Here is a 16,793-nt window from a genome sequence, read left to right as displayed (position 1 = left end):
GATGGGTATATGAATAGGAAGGTTTTGGAGGGATAGGGGCCGGGTGCAGGCCGGTGGGACGAGATTGGGTTGGGATATCTGGTCAGCATGGATGGGTTGGACCGAAAGGTCTGTTTCCATGCTGTACATCTCTATGACTCTGACTCTATAAATGATATAATTGCACCCGCCTCTTACTTCCTCTGGCAGCTCATTCCATGCAAACACCATCCTTTGTGTGGAAAGAGTTGCCCCTAAGATCCCTTTTCTAAATCTTTCCCCTCTCACCATAAACCTATGCCCTCGAGTTCTGGACTCCCCGACCCCAGGGAAAAGACCTTGTCTATTTACCCTATCCGTACCCCTCATGATTTTATAAATCTCCATAAGGTCATCCCTCAGCCTCCGACGTGCCAGGGAGCAGCAATACTTTCAAACCATCTGCCAGTAATGGCAGGACAGCTGGTTCCTGGCAGGTTGGAAGTTCCAGACTACCCTCGCCCCCATGCCCGCGGTCCTTCCTCCAATTCCTGCCACCATCACAGTTATTCCTCTCTGAAGCTGGGTTTTCGGGTTTGTTTTGGCTACACTCTATACCTGAAGATGAAACCGTGGTACCTATCTCTGCCTCATCATGGTTGATTTTGATGTGATTTTGTTTTCTGTGCCTACCATTTACTCCTCATGTATATATCTCAGTCACTTCACCTTCCCAGCACCCTCCCACCCATTCCGTGCTCCCCCACCCCCCCCGCATTTGCAAACATACGAAAGCATTGTCCCACAGCTGCTAGAAGTCTGAAATAAATATCGAGAATTCCGGAGACGCTCAGCAACAACTGTAGAATCACCTTAACATTTTGAGGTGATTAACATCCATCAGGAGCCCAATATTACAGCATGCATGTGTTTAGATTAGATAAGGTCCCCTACAGTATGGTAGCAGGCTCTTTGGCCCAACAAATCCACAACGACCCTCTGAAGAGTAACCCACCCAGACCCATTCCCCCACCCTATATTTACCCCTGACTAATGCACCTAACACTATATGGGCAATTTAGTATGACCAATTCACCTGACCTGCACATCTTTGGACTGTGGGAGGAAACAGGAAAACCCGGAGGAAACCCACGCAGACGTGGGGAGAATGTGCAAACTCCACACAGTTTGCCCAAGGCTGGAATCAAACCCGGGTCCCTGGTGCCGTGAGGCAACTGACTCTGTGGCACACTGATGCCTTTGCACTGATCTGGGTTGTCAGCTTTTTGTGTGTTCTTAGTTCTGGAAGTGGGAATTAAATCACCCGCCTTCTGATCAACAGGTGAGAATGTTGGCAGTGGAGTGACTCTGTAGTGTTATTCTGCAGTAATAGGCCAGGTCCCAAGTGAATGTTACTTTCTTACCAGACTAGTAGTGGGTGACTGGTCTTTTTAAGTATTGATGCAAAAGGTGAACTTTGGTGGGACATTGCATCTTGCACTCATTAGAACGATTTGCAGGAAATACCAAAGTAAAGGAAAACAGCATTTATATTCATAGAGGAGTGTGCTGATTGGTGCAAGTGAATTCTGGTGGGGGTGTTGCCAGAGACAGTGTCCACTGCTGATGATTGACAGTTAACTGCCAGACTTTGTTAAAAATTTATACCAAGAAGGTTGATCAAGGCTTTGCTGAGAAACAAGCAAGTTTATTCCATTGAGTTTAAAAAGACGCAGTATGTTCTTAATATCTATAAAAATCAGGGCCCTGTATATCAATAAACATTAAGTGGCAATACACTCAATTGCACCATGCTGTGAATCATCCGACGTTGACTGTACACACTCCGGATTATTCAGTGATTGGGAAACTTTTGGTGTATCTTCTGAATTGTCCTGCTAAAGGCAAAACAAAAATCTTTTGTCAGCACTTCTCAAGATCTGTAGGACCAAATGGCTGATTCTCGTTAACGTCGGGAAGTTTTGTCATTGTCACGCGTCGGATTTCCAAATTGTGCAGTGCCTTCTGTATTCGCAGCCATTATGTGAATCTCTTGATTTATATTTTATAGTGGGCTCATTAACCCCACACACTTACTCAGCCGCTCGCTACAGTGTGCTGCTGATCAATGTGCAGGTTCAGCAATGTTCCAAGCAGCTTAACGATGTTTGAAGGAATAATGGCTGAGGATGATTTGAGCTGGGCCTTTCCTCACTGCAGCCAAGAAAGTTTTAACTGCTCAAGTTACTTCGCCTGGTGCAGAACAGCTTGTGGCGTGACTTTGCTTGTATCTTTTCAAACTGCTTCATCCTGAGCGTCCCGTCACCTTCTCACTTGTGATCTAGTCGAGACATTTAACAATGACGGGTGTCGATAGGGTGAATACTGAGACCGTGTATCTCCAGGCAAACGGGTCTAAATCCAGGGAAACAAAGGCTCTTCCGTTTAAGACAGCACGGGCTTGATGGGTAGAATGGCTGTAATGATTCAGTAGTTCTTTTCTGATCACTTTCTTCTCTCAAAGAGTCATTGGTCTTTGCAATTCTCCAACCCCGAGAGCATTCGAGGCTGGATCGTTGAACAGAGTTGAGGCTCAGTTAAAATTTTGATTGACAATTGACTCAAGGGGTTTCGGGGAACAGAGAGCAAAGTGCAGCTTAGGCCGCGAGCAGTTCAGCCACAGTCTTACCAAAGTTGAGGGACCTAATCCTACTTCCTATGTTCCTGAACCTCATGCTTCTGAGCAATCGTAGAATCCCTGCAGTTTGGAAAGAGGCCATTCACTCCATCGAGTCCACACCAACCCTCAGAAGAGCATCCCCACCCCCCCACCCAGACCCATATACCGTTACTCCATATCTTTCCTGGCTAATGCACCTAACCTGCACAACCCTGGATACTACGGACAATTTCCCACGGCCAATCCATCTAACCGGCACATCTTTGGACTGTGGCAGGAAACTGGAGCACCCAGAGCAAACCCACACAGACACAGGGAGAACATGCAAACTCCACACAGACAGTCACCTGAGGGTGGAATCGAACCTGGGTCCTTGGTGCTGTGAGGCAGCAGTGCTAGCCACGGAGCCAGCCAGTAAAGATCATGGGTTTAAGTTTCAGATGATTTTGGACTTGGCATTCTGCGACTAGAGTCCAGAATCGGAGAGTTGGGAGCCCTGTCATGTATCTCGATGTTTAAACTGCTCACAGTATGAGAGCGCTGTCTACTCATGTAGCAGCTCCATCTCGTATCTCCCTCGGGTTCTGTCTGTGTCACCAGGACTGAAAGTTGCAAGAGTCGATTGTTACTTCACTGAGGGGGTCTCGTGATGCTCAGAGCTGTGCCTGTTGAGAGTCATGCTGTTGTACAGTATTTTGTATATCATCCTAATCTCACTTAAATCGCCCCCTGCTCTTGCTTTTCAGGTATGCCAGAGATTCCCAGTATGGCGCAATCAGAGAGTATTTTTCTGCTCCAGTAGCTTAGTGACCTCTAACGGTGAGTAACACAAAACCCAATCGGGGGCTCAACTATGTTTTTGTTTCTCAAAAAGCCTCTTTGATTGCTGCGATGATTCAGTCAAGGGCTCGACTGAACAGATGATGCTTTAGCAATGAGCAGTTCAGAAAATAGAGAAAAACCTGCACTTCTATTAAAGTAGAAGTATAATGTATAATGTTCAAGACTGCCAGATGTCTCTAGCCACTTTATGGCCATTGAAAGACAATCAACTTGTACACAGCAAGATCCCAGAGATGATAATGTGACAAAGACCAGATCATCATTTTCTCTGATAGTGGTTGAGGGATAAATATTGGTCCAATTCTCCTTTTCGAGAGATTACTGTCATATAAACTATGGGGTTTATGTGTTCATTTTTAATGTTGTTTGTTATGAATTGGGTTTTCTGTGTGTTTGAAGTTAATAAGTAACTTGTAAGTATTTCTGTTGTCATGGTAATTTCTGTTTAAAAATAGGTTTTTGAGCCCTGAGTGAATGGGTTTTGTGCAATATTGATGGACTTCTTTGTTTATTTAGATGGTTTTGTGACCAACATGTGAAATACTGGGGCCTCAAGGGTTTGTTGGACACTTTGGGGAGTCAGTACGACGAGGAGAAAGTGAGGACTGCACATGCTGGAGATCAGAGTTAACAAGTGTGGTGCTGGAAAAGCCCCACAGCTGGTCAGGCAGCATCCGAGGAACAGGAGAGCCGATGTTTCAGGCATTGACCCTTGATAAAGCACTTATGCCTTAAACCTCAACTCTCCTGCTCCTCGGATGCTGCCTGACCTGCTGTGCTTTTCCAGCGCCACATTTCTTGACTTTGGGGAGTTGTTTGTTTTTAATCATAAGGAAATGCCCATCGCTGAGAGAGACTTTGAGTTTCACTTTTGACTTTAAGTAGGCCAGACCTCCTAAAGATCTTGGAAAGGATGGCAGAATAGAGCAGAGCTTCTGAGAAGGGACGGATTATATAGTGAGCCAGCCTATCTTAGAGTGAAGAACTAGTGTTAGTCATGGACCAGATGTGTTGGAATAAAGCCCTGAATGGCTTACTTAAAGCTGAGTACATTTAAGCCAGTGTGTGATATATCCAGGAAAAAATTGGAATTCTAATCCACACGTTGAAGTCACAAGTGACTTAAACCTACTTAAAAACATAACATACAGGGACTCTGGAATAAGTGTTATGTAAGTATAAAATTGTGCATTGAGTAATATACCTAGGGTTTTGGGTCTCATGCTAATGCTGTTTCATTTATTTTCAATTTATAACAGTGTGTTTTGGGAATGATGGGATTATAATTGGGATTATAATTATGATGTAGTTATACTTGGGGATTAATGGATTGCAGTGGTTCAAAAAGACAGCTCATTACCAATTTCTCGAGGGCAACTAGGGGTGCACAATAAATGTTGGCCCAATCAGCAACACTCACCTCTCATGAATAAATTTTTAACATACTTTTACCATGTGTTTTAAAAATCTTTGTGAATTATAAGTCAATAGTTTGTTTTATTCTATTTTATCATCATTTCCTATGTAATAAACTTGTTTTATTGTCAAAGCATTGCGTGCTTGAGTTTCAAGGAGAAATTGCTGCGTTAAAACCAAAACAAATCATAGATTCATAGAGATGTACAGCATTGGTCCAACCCGTCCATGCTGACCAGATATCCCAACCCAATCTAGTCCCACCTGCCAGCACTGCCCCTCATAATTTTGTAAACCTCTATAAGGTCAACCCTCAGCCTCCGATGCTCCAGGGAAAATAGCCCCAGCCTGTTCAGCCTCTCTCTTCAAAATAGCTGACTTATCAATGAATAATGTCTTCTGGCACGTAATATCACTGAGATCTTTTAGTTCCACCTGATGGTGTGGAAAGGGCTTGATTTTAATTTCTCATGTGCGTCTGACAGTGTGGGACTTCCTGCAGTATCAGCGTAGATGTTTTCCCTCAAGTTCTAGCATGAGACTTGAACCTGGAACCCTGTGACTCAGAGGTTAGAGTGCTGCCCACTGAGCCACAATTGAATGATCATCTGGTAGCAACCACTTGTATTTATGCTGCAGCTTTAATACTGCCAAACACCTCAAAGTGTTTTAGTGGAGTGTAATCAAACTCAAAACTCGGATGAAGGTACATACAAAGATACATTTCACACAGTCTTGGTGGGGGAGTGTGAAGTAGAAAGGGTTACCGAGCATGTCCCAGAGCTTGGGGCATTTATGGCTGAAGGCTTGGCCATTGGTTGTTTAAAGTACAGGAGTAAGGGATGCGGAAGCTAGAGAAAGAGGGATACATGTTTCTCGGAGAGTCCTAGGGCTGGTGGATGTTGGAGGGGTGTGGAGGCCCAAGGCCTACAACGGGTTGATTGTGATCCCTGTCCTGTTCGGCTCAGTCAGGCCTGCATTTGTTCCCCCCCAAGTCATTTAATCCCACGCTGTTCCCATCAGACACTGACGCTCCTGAGTGAGTTCTGGCTTGGGTTGTGTCCGTGGGGACAGGATGAGGCCATTCAGCCCCTCCAGTCTGACTCTTTATCATTCTGCCACCAAGCTTGTCCTCTTGAGTCCTTCCCATAATCTCTCCTGGGAACTTGGGGACACTCAGTGAGCCCTTTGATCATGATTTGACAGCTCTCCTCCTTGTACCTTTAACCACTGAAGGCACTGTTCAGACTGTTACTTGGGGAAGTCGCTCCGTTGCAGCCTAAAGAAATTTCCTGTCTGCCCAAGGTCTTGACTGAATTATTCCAATATTTCACTTGCTGTTGCTGTCAGGGATCTGTCTGAACTGAGAACTCAGTGGAACAATGATTAATGTACTTCAGCACCAGCCTTTGTGACTCTTCTGATTTGTACCTGGTCCGAGAGTCAGGCAATTGATGACTTCCCTAATTTATCGCAGACTATTTTCCTGGTAGCTTCCCATCACTCCCCTCCTCTCCTGCAGCGTACTCACAGGGACCCAGTATTGTAGAATCACAGGCCTGTACTCTTTTTCTGTTTATATAGAAATCTGAAAGGAGCATATTCCTCTGAGTGAGAAGCATGGAATTAGACAGTACAGAAGGACGCCATTTGTCCCACTGTGTCTGTACCAGTTCCTGAAAGAGTTATTCAACTACTCCATTCTCCGGCCCTACCTCTGTAGCTCCCTCAATTCATTACATTTATGGAAGATTATGGAATCAAGGTCTAGGCCGAGTACTGAAGGAGCGCTGCTCTGTCACTGTTTTGGATGAGATGCTAAATGATGCCATCTTTCCCCACAGATCGGCCAAAAAGACCCCTGGGCTCACTTTTTGGAAACAGCAGGGGATGTTCTCTCGGGCCTCCTGTCAGATGTTTCTCCAACAACCACTTGGCATGAATCAGCTGTTGCTAGCGAGTTTTGAGAAGATTTGTAGCTCAGGTTGAGGTTCTGGATGTAGGTTTGCACGCTGAGCTGGACGATTTTTTTTTCCAGACATTTCATCACCATGAAGCACTGGTGGTGTAGCCCACTTGCGGTTTGTATTTGGGTTTCCTTGGGTTGGTGATGTAAGTTCCTGTGGTGACGTCATTTCCCATTCTTTTTCTCGGGGGTGGTAAATGGGATCCAAGTCAATATTTTTGTTGATATAGTTCCCGTTGGAATGCCATGCTTCTAGGAATTCTCGTGCGTGTCTCTGTTTGGCTTGTCCTAGGATGGATGTATTGTCCCTGTCAAAGTGGTGTCCTTCCTCACCCGCATGTAAGGATACTAGTGAGAGAAGGTAGTGTCTTTTTGTGGCTAGTTGATGTTCATGTATCCTAGTGGCTAGTTTTCTGCCTGTTTGTTATAGTTCTTGCAAGGTATTTTGTAAATCATTAGTTTTGCTTGTTGCCTGTGTAGGGTCTTTCAAGTTCATTAGCTGCTGTTTTAGTGTGTTCGTGGGTTTGTGGGCTACCATGATGCCAAAAGGTCTGAGTAGTCTGGCAGTCATTTCCAAGATGTCTTTGATATAGGGGAGAGTGGCTAGGGTTTCTGGGCGTGTTTTGTCAGCTTGTTTGGGTTTGTTGCTCAGAAATCGGCGGACTGTGTACATTGGGTACCCGTTCTTTTTGAATACATGGTATAGGTGATTTTCCTCTGCTCTGCAAAGATTAGATTAGATTACTTACAGATTAGATTAGATTAGATTACTTACAGTGTGGAAACAGGCCCTTCGGCCTAACCAGTCTACACCGACCCGCCGAAGTGCAACCCACCCATTCCCCTACATTTACCCCCCTACCTAACACTACGGGCAATTTAGCATGGCCAATTCACCTAACCTGCACGTTTTTGGTCTGTGGGAGGAAACCGGAGCACCTGGAGGAAACCCACGCAGACACGCGGAGAATGTGCAAACTCCACACAGACAGTCGCCTGAGTCGGGAATTGAACCCGGGTCTCTGGCGCTGTGAGACAGCAGTGCTAACCACTGTGCCACCGTGCCGCCCAGAAAGTTCCTCTGTGCTGCAGTGTGTGTGTTGCCTCATTGAAGTAATGTTCTGATGCAGCTTGTTTTGTGGATGTTGGGATGAATTGTTTCTGTGGTTCAGTATTTGGTCTGTATTTGTTGTTTTCCTGTAGACGCTGGTTTGAAGTTCCCCATTGGCTGTTTGCTCTGCCATGACATCTAGGAATGGCAGTTTGTTGTTGTTTTCCTCCTCGTTAGTGAATTTTCTGCCAATAAGGGTATTATTCATGGTCTTGATGGTTTCCTGTAATTTGTTTTGTTTAGTGATGGCAAAGTTGTCATCCACATAACAGACCCAAAGTTTAGGTTGGATGGTTAGCAGAGCTATTTGTTCAAGTCTCTGCATTACTGCCTCTAATAAGAACCCTGATATCGGAGATCCCATGGGTGTTCCATTGGTTTGTCTGTAGGTTTTGTTGTTGAGGGTGAAGTGGGTAGTAAGGCATAGGTCCACTAGCTTGATGACATTGTCCTTGCTGATGAAGTTAGTGGTGTTTGGTGTATGTGCCTTTGGTTCTTTTAATAGTGTAGTCAGTGTTTTCTTGGCCAGGATGATGTTGATGGATATAAACAGGGTTGTTATGTCAAAGGAGACCAAATAGCCACAGAAAGACATGACCCTCTCTCACTAGTATCTTACATATGGATGAGGAAGCTGAAAATGTGTTGCTGGAAAAGCGCAGCAGGTCAGGCTACATATGGATGAGGAAGGACACCACTTCAACTGGGACAACACATCCATCCTAGGACAAGCCAAACAGAGACACACACAAGAATTCCTCGAAGCATCACACTCCAACCAGAACTCTCACTGACTTCAACAAACACACTGACTTGGATCCCATTTACTACCCCCTGAGAAAAAGAAAAGGAAATGACATCACCAACTCAAGGCAACCCAAACAAACAAATATAAAGTGGGCTACACCACCAGTGCTTCATCCAGAGGCTCACTGAAGATGTTACCTAGTGTGGTGACGAAACGTCTGATAACGAACCTTCCAGCTCAGTGAGCAAACTTACATCCAGAATCAGCTGTTGCTTTTCACGTTACTGTCTGTGAGATCTTGCTGTGCGTAAGATGGCTGCTGCATGTCCAACATTGGAACAGGGGCCAACATCAAATGCCCTTAAAGTGGCTGCAATCGACTTTGTGGGTGACTCTGCGGTCATAAAAGGTTGTTTATAAGGGCAGGTCATACACTCCTTTTCCTGCCTCTAACCCACCTCCCATGGCATTGCACTCATTGTGAGAGAGTGCATAATGTCTTTACTCAGAGAGTAGTAGAGTAGTAAGGGTATGGAATGCTTTGCCTGAAACGGTAGTAGATTTGCCAAGTTTAAGTGCACTTAAGTCATCATTGGACAGGCAAATGGACGAACATGGAATAGTGTAGGTGGGATGGGCTTCAGATTAGTATGACAGGGCGGCGCAAGATCGAGGGCTGAAGGGCCTGTACTGCGCTGTAATGTTCTATGTTCTATAACCTTCAGCAATGGAGTTCACATGAAGGGTAAAGTGCTCAGTAGAGTTTGTAGATAATTGGACCAAGGTGAGCAGGTATGTTCAGGCAGCATGGTGGCTCAGTGGTTAGCAATGCTGCCTCACAGACAGTCACCCGAAGTTGGAATCAAATCCGGATCCCTGGCGCTATGTGGAGTTTGCACATTCTCGCCATGTCTGTGCGGGTTTCCTCCAGGTGCTCCGGTTTCCTCCCACAGTCCAAAGATGTGCAGGTTGGATGGATTGACCATGGGAAATTGTCCATTACGTCCAGGGACATGCAGGCTAGGTGGGTTAGCTATTGGAAGTGCAAGGTTATAGGGATAAGGTTGGGTCTGGGTCTGGGTGGGGTGCTCTTCAGAGAGTCAGGGTGGACTTGATGGGCTGAATAGCCTCTTTCTGCACTGAAGGGATTCTATATTTGGTCCCCACTTGAACAGCATCCATTCTGTCCTTTCCTTTGATAAATGCGTGATGAATTTGGGTGCACCAAAATAATGGAAACTGGAGCAACAACTTCTCTTGTCACTGTCCTGCCAATGGTAGTTTGAGCTCCTCTACTGGTGGGAGGGTTCAATTACAGACAGGTATTTTACAGATGCACTTGCCCTTCAAAACATAGTCTCTCAGGCGGGTGAGATATTAATGTCCAGTTGCTTCTAAAATCTGAATCTCAGGCTGATATTGATGCTTGAAATTGGGATTGTCCTTTTGTCCGAATTCAAAACCAAATGATTCTGCCAATCTTTCCAAATCTGAAAATGTCAATGCACTGTGGGGATTGAGGATATATTGTCAGCTTCAGCAAAATAATAGATTTCAACTTGAGTTTGTTCAAATTTACTGTTCAGGAATTTGACCAGCATTGTTTCAATTTCTCCTGGTTCTTGCTACTGACCTGTTTTTGCTCTGTTTTGGGTTTTAGTGAACCCAGAGTTTTGGAAACAGTCTTTTCTCTCCTCCAGTCGCTCAATGAAGCAAAGGTTCCATCCCTGAACACCATATCAAGCTATACTCACCTTAATGCAATGGCTGCTGGTGGGTAACATGCCTACACTCTCCTCCAGCTCCCACAACCCTCTGAGACCGTTGCTGTCCTGCAGTCTGAGATTTGCAAATCCCTTGCTTCCATCACATTGCCATCAGTGGCTGTGCCTTCAGTTCCCTGAGCCCCAGCTCAAGATCTCCCTTGGTTAAACCTCTCCACTTCACCCTCCTGCTTTAACCTACCTCTCTGGCCAAGTGGTTGGCCATCAGGTGTCTCCTCCTTGACTCGCTTGTCCCATGGTGCTCCTGTGAGGCACCCTGAATGGTTTGAACCATGTTGAAGGTGCTATATAAATGCACATAATTGTGAGGAGGAATGAGGTGTGCTGTCAATCCCAGGGTTCTCTCCCATCTGTTGACCAAGTCTACATTGAGGAGGAGTAGACAGACGTTAGTCATTTTACTGCTTCAGCTGATGAGATTCACTGCCAAGTTCAGGGACCCAGAAATCTATCAATCCCGCTTGACCAGACAGCATGAAGTGCTCCTTACGTTTATAGCCCTGCTCATATCTCAACTTATTTAATCACAGTATCTGGCATTTATTACAAACATTGTTGTAATATTTATGTCAAACTAGACCTGGTTTCTGTCAACAGCTGGTGAAGTGTTTCTCTGGCAGAAAGCTACTGTGGAACCTGAAACAACTCTGAGCCCTTTTGTTTGAACCACTCATGGGCTGTGACATTGCTGGTTGGGCCAGCATTTCTTACCTGTCCCTAATTTCCTTGGAGAAGGTGGGGGTGAGCTGCCTTCTTGAACCGCTGCAGTCCATGTGCTGTACGTATACTCTTAGGGAGGGAGATCCAGACTTCAAGAAGGGAATGGCAGTATATTTCCAAGTCCGGATGGTGAATGGCTCAGAGGAGTACGGTTGGTGGTGTTCCCATATACCTGCTGACCTTGTCTTTCTAGATGGTAGAGCTTGTGAGTTTAGAAGGTGCTATTGGACAAGCTTGAGTGAATTTCAGCAGTGCATCTTGTAGATGGTACACACTGTTGCTACTGAGCGTTGGTGGTGGAGGGAGTGATTGTTTGTGGACGTGGTGCCATTCAAGCGAGGGCTGCTTTGTCCTGGATGGTGTCAAGCTTCTTGAGTGTTGTTGGAGCTGCCCCCATCCAGGCAAGTGAGGGGTGTTTCATCACACTTGGGCTGGCCTTGGGGAGTCAGGAGGTGAGTTACTCGTTGTAGAATTCCCATCCTCTGACCTGTTTCTGTAACAATGAACATTGTACCAAACTGAACCATTTTAACAGAAAATGATCAAAAAAGCTTTTGGGGTGTCAGCTTTTATGTCAGTAAGTGTGGAATACAAGGCTCGGGGGTCTGAATGGCCAGCAGCTGTTAAAATGATGCTGTTCTTCCCCTGTTGCTTTCAAGTCGGACTCTAACCTTTCAATAGAACCTGCGATAGTCTGAAATAAATCATTGCAGCAGGTTTGTGATGGGCGTTTGATGTCAAAAACATACGGTCAGATCCCACAAGCATCAAAGAGATAGTTGCGATCGAGGAGCTGAATGGCCTGCTCCAATTACTTCTGCTCTTTTGAGGTCTCAACAACAAAATCTTGCATTGATATAGCACACCTGATGTCCTGTAGTTGAGGGATGAGCAAAAACTTGGCCCAAGACCTGGATTTTCAGGAGATTTTGAGGGAGATGAAAGGGTTTAATGAGGGAATTGTTGAGCACATCTGCCAATTGCTGAAGCTTTTAAAATCTGGGATGTACAAAGGGCCAGGATTTAGGGAACAAAAAGAGATTTTTAAAATCCATTACATGGGATTTGGGCATCACTGGCTAGGTCAGCATTTATTACCAACTAGGTGATAGTGAGGACTGCAGATGCTGGTGATCAGAGTCGAGAGTGTGGTGCTGGAAAAGCACAGCAGGTCAGATAGCATCCAAGGAGCAGGAGAATCGAGGTTTCGGGCAAGAGTCCTTCCTGATGAATGCCAATGTTCCTGCTTCTCGAATGCTGCCTGACCTGCTGTGCTTTTTCAGCACCACACACTCGACATTTATTACCAACTGTAAAGAGTTAACTCCCCAGAGGACAGTTAATAGTCAACCACATTGCTGTGGGCTTGGAGTCAAATGTAGGCCAGTCAAGGTAAGGACATTAGTGATGGCTTTTCCCTGACAATTGACACATAGTCCAAGTTTAGAATTCTAGATTGTTATTTGAATTCAAACTCCACCATCTGCCATGGGCAGGATTTGAACCCAGGTCCCCAGATCAATACCAAGATTTCTGGATTAATAGTCTAGCTGTAATACCACTAGGCCATTATCTGCCCGTATTAAGAGGAGCTCTGGTAATGAACAGCATGGTGACTCAGTGGTTAGCACTGCTGCCCCATGGTACCAGGGACCCAGGTTCGATTCCACTCTCAGGTGACTCTGTGTGCAGTTTGTACCTTCTCCCCGTGCCTGCATGTCCTCTGGGTGCTCTGGTTTCCTCCCACAGTCCATAGATGTACAGATTAGAGTGGATTGGCCATGCTAAATTGTCCCATAGTCCCCAGGAATGTGCAGGTTAGGATGGATTGGCCATGGGAAATGCATAGGGTAGGGGGTTGATCCTGGGTGGGTCGGTGCAGACACAGTGGGCTGAATGGCCTGCTTCCACACTGTAGGGATTCTATGAAGGAGATTATACAGACATCAAGGAGGGATCAGTGAGATCATTGACGTTAAATTGTGTCTTTGTACAATCTCGCCCTGACTAACTGAATTCTCACCAATGGTCTTCTCACTCTCTCCCCCTCTCTATCTCTGTGCACAGATGTAAGTGTTGTTTACCAGAATGGTTTACCCGTCCTCTCCGTGACCCTGCCATCTCGGCGAGAGCGTTGCCAGTTCACACTTCGGCCCATCTCCGACTCCGTGGGCGTTTTCCTAAAGCAACTGCAAGCAGAGGATAAGGGCATTGACCGAGTGGCTATCTACACTCCAGGTATTCCATCCGGATTGGCACTCTGCTTTAATACAGTGGCGGAGACTGTTGTGGAGTAACGTGTTCTTGCACCTTTGCTCATGTCAGGTTTGAACTCGAAACTTCCTTCACACTGTTTTCAAAGTCTAATCCTTAAAGGCATAGAAAGCAGGAGTAGGCCATTCGTCCCTTCAACTCTGCTCAGCCATTCAATATGATCATGGCTGATCATCGAACTCAGTACCTGTTCCCACTTTCTCCCCATACCCATTGATCCCTTAAGCCCTGAGAACTCTGTCTAACACCTTCTCCTTGAAAAAATGCAACATTTTGGCCTCAACTGCCTGTTGTGGCAGAGATTTCCACAGGGTAAAAACAATGACTGCAGATGCTGGAAACCAGATTCTGGATTCACCACTCTAATCCAGAAAGTGATTTCCACAGGCTCACCACTCTACAGGTGAAAAAATTTCTCCAAATCTCAGTCCGAAACAGCAAATGGCCTACCCCTCTCTCCTTAGGCTATTGCCCCGGTTTTGGGACTCCTCCAGGCATCGGGAACACCTTTCCTCTGATTACCTTTACCCAAGGTTGAATCTAAATTTCAAGATTAAGCATTAAAGGTTGCAAGGATAAATTAGTTCCATAGTGAAGGCAACATCTAGTTGATAGTTTGCAGTTTTATGGAATAGGCGTCGGGATTAAACTCCAACGTTCTCAAAGATTTAGGTTCCTTTTGTTACTACTTAGCATTTCTTGTGGCCCTCAAGGTCACAAGACCATGGGGTGGCAAGATGTCTCATTGGTTAGCACTGCTGCCTCACAGTGCCAGAGACCTGGGTTCAATTCCCGCCTCAGGTGACTGTCTGTGTGGAGTTTGCACACTCTCCCCGTGTCTGTGTGGGTTTCCTCCGGGTGCTCCGGTTTCCTCCCACAGACCAAAGATGTGCAGGCCAGGTGAATTGGCCATGCTAAATTGTCCATGGTATTAGGTATATTAGTCAGAGGTTAATATAGGGTAGGGGAATGGGTCTGGTTGGGATACTCTTTGGATGGTCGGGCTGAAGGCCCTGTTCTACTCTGTAGGAATTCTAATTCTAATAGGTCATTTCCTTCTCTCAAGCACATTAGTGAGCCAAATAGGTTTCCTCAACAATTGACCATGGTCACCATTAGGCCAGAATTTAATTCCACCTCGTTTTTATTGAATTGAGATTTCACCACCTGTCCCAAGGTGGGATTTAAATCCATGTTTCCAGTTTGTTAATTATTCTGGGACTCTGGCTTATTAATCCAGTGACTTTACCACCACACCACCGCCCCCACATGGTGTTTCCGTGTGACTGCTGCCCTCAGTTTTGTTTGTGAAGGAGGTAACATTGAATGGGAAACTGGGACTAAATGCTAGAAAAACAATTCCTAAAAGAAAATTAACATGGCAGACAAGGCCACAAAACAGTTAGGATTTTTTGTTTTGAAGCAAGCAGCGTGCGGTCAACTCCCTTGTTCAGTCTTCAATGCGTAGTAAGGTCACTGATGTTGATTTTTCCATTTGATACATAACCACGAAAATGTCATCCCCTGAGGATTCTGCTGAAAACCAGCCAGATTCTCAGTGTCAGCCTTCCGAAAGGTGAGATCTGTAGCTCCTCCTCATGAAGTTACTATCAGGTAGCACAGCCAAATACTGCACGTTTCCGTCATTGAACATAGCAGGAAGAGACTGAGTGTTGCCCCATGAGCCAGCTCTACCATTCACTCACTCAGCATCCCCCCTCCCCCCGTATCCCTCACTTCCCTCTCTGTCTCAGCCTGCAATATACTGGGAGAGAGTGAGGATTGCAGAGGCTGGAGAGCTGAGTTGAGTGTGTGGTGCTGTAAAAGCACAGCAGGTCAGGTGGCATCCGAGGAGCAGGAGAGTCGATGTTTCAGGCATAAGCCCTTCATCAGGATCCAGCTGTTCCTCGGATGCTGCCTGACCTGCTGTGCTTTTCCAGTGCCCCACACTCGACCCCCATGGGTCACAATCCTGCACCTCCGTCGCTGAGCACAGTGAGGATTTGTACAAGACTGCCTCACCCCCACCTTCTCGAGGGCACAGTCAGTAAATGTACGCCGAACAGGTGAAACCCACATCCCACCAGGGAATCAAAGAAAAACCATTTACAACCCTCCTAGGGGAGAGAATCCCAACACTATCGTCACTGAGTGAGAGGACTTTCTCCTCGTCTCAGTCCGAAACGATTAAGCGCTTAATCCCGAGACACTGTCCTCATGTTCCCAACACAGTGGAATCAATCTGAGTTTTCCCTGTCACGTCTGTTCAGAGTCTTGTATGTTTCAAACAGACCGCCTTTCACTCTTTGAGACTCCAAGGGTGATAAAGCCCAAATTATTGAGCGGGGTTAACTCTCACATCTCAACGCTGCTGTAGCTGCACGGGCAGTGGGTGGTTAGGCACCTGTGGGTGGAGTATGTTTTTTTTTGTAGCAGTTTAACTATTTATTGTCAATTTTTATATATAGCTGTGCTTTAGATCCTTCATGTGTACATGAATTCTGTGCCTGATAGCATTAGCAGGCAGGTCACTGCTGAACTTGGCACGCACCATGCCACTGTGTCCACAATCGCAGGTCACTTTACCCTAGTAACATCAGTCCTGTTATAACGCAGGATGTTGGTGAGGCCTCTCCTGGGATACTGATCAGGTTGCCCCGCTTAGGAAGGTTGTTATATAATTGGAGAGGGCGTGGAAAAGATTTATCAGGGAATGGAAAGTTTGAGTCATAGGGAGAGGTTGGATAGGCTGGGAGTTATTTCACTAGAGTGTAGGAGGTTGATGTTTATAAAACTTCGAGGTTTGTAAGAGCATCAGGGGCATAGATAAGGTGAATAGCAAAAGTCTTTTCCCTAGGGTGGAGGTGTTCAAAACTAGGGTCTACTCCTGTTCTTGTGTCTCATGGAGAGGTGGGTGTTGCCGATGGAAGGAATGATGCTGCTGGGTCCTCCTGTCTGTTCTTGTTGTGTTGCCGTGATACCTGACTGGCCCTGGCTCTGTCGGTCCTCCCTCTAGATGGAGTTCGAATAGCTGCATCCACAGGAATTGACATCCTGCTTCTTTCTGACTTCAACTTGGTGATAAATGATGTGACACACCATGTACAGCCACCAAAGCAAGGTAAGGTCTTTGATTCCAATACACCCAGCAGCTGAATGCCCGATCCCCCTCGAGCTCTTCCTGCAGAGTTCCTTCCTGCTCCATGTAATTCATGTCCTCAGATGCAGTCTCTCTCTCTCTCATTCCTCCCCCACATCTGATCGCCCTGCTGCTCTGAACCCACCCCCTGTGA

General features: G+C 45.9%; 1 protein-coding gene across 3 annotated transcripts in view; it reads left to right on the top strand.

Moving 5' to 3' along the window:
• mcu (mitochondrial calcium uniporter) overlaps window positions 1-16,793 on the top strand; it is a 158,566-nt gene that overhangs the window by 129,273 nt on the left and 12,500 nt on the right. For 2 of the 3 annotated variants that reach the window (XM_043679129.1, XM_043679130.1), the window contains exons 2-4: window positions 3,385-3,457; window positions 13,294-13,464; window positions 16,517-16,621. In XM_043679129.1, the coding sequence (XP_043535064.1) occupies window positions 3,385-3,457; window positions 13,294-13,464; window positions 16,517-16,621 (349 nt within the window). The remainder of the gene's footprint in view (window positions 1-3,384; window positions 3,458-13,293; window positions 13,465-16,516; window positions 16,622-16,793) is intronic. The other variant, XM_043679131.1, reaches the window with a different exon arrangement.

The sequence above is a fragment of the Chiloscyllium plagiosum genome, chromosome 38, assembly GCF_004010195.1.
Source record: "Chiloscyllium plagiosum isolate BGI_BamShark_2017 chromosome 38, ASM401019v2, whole genome shotgun sequence".
In the NCBI taxonomy this organism is placed as follows: domain Eukaryota; kingdom Metazoa; phylum Chordata; class Chondrichthyes; order Orectolobiformes; family Hemiscylliidae; genus Chiloscyllium; species Chiloscyllium plagiosum.
Note: the sequence above shows the minus strand (reverse complement) of the source record. Positions and strands in the feature narration are given on the sequence as shown.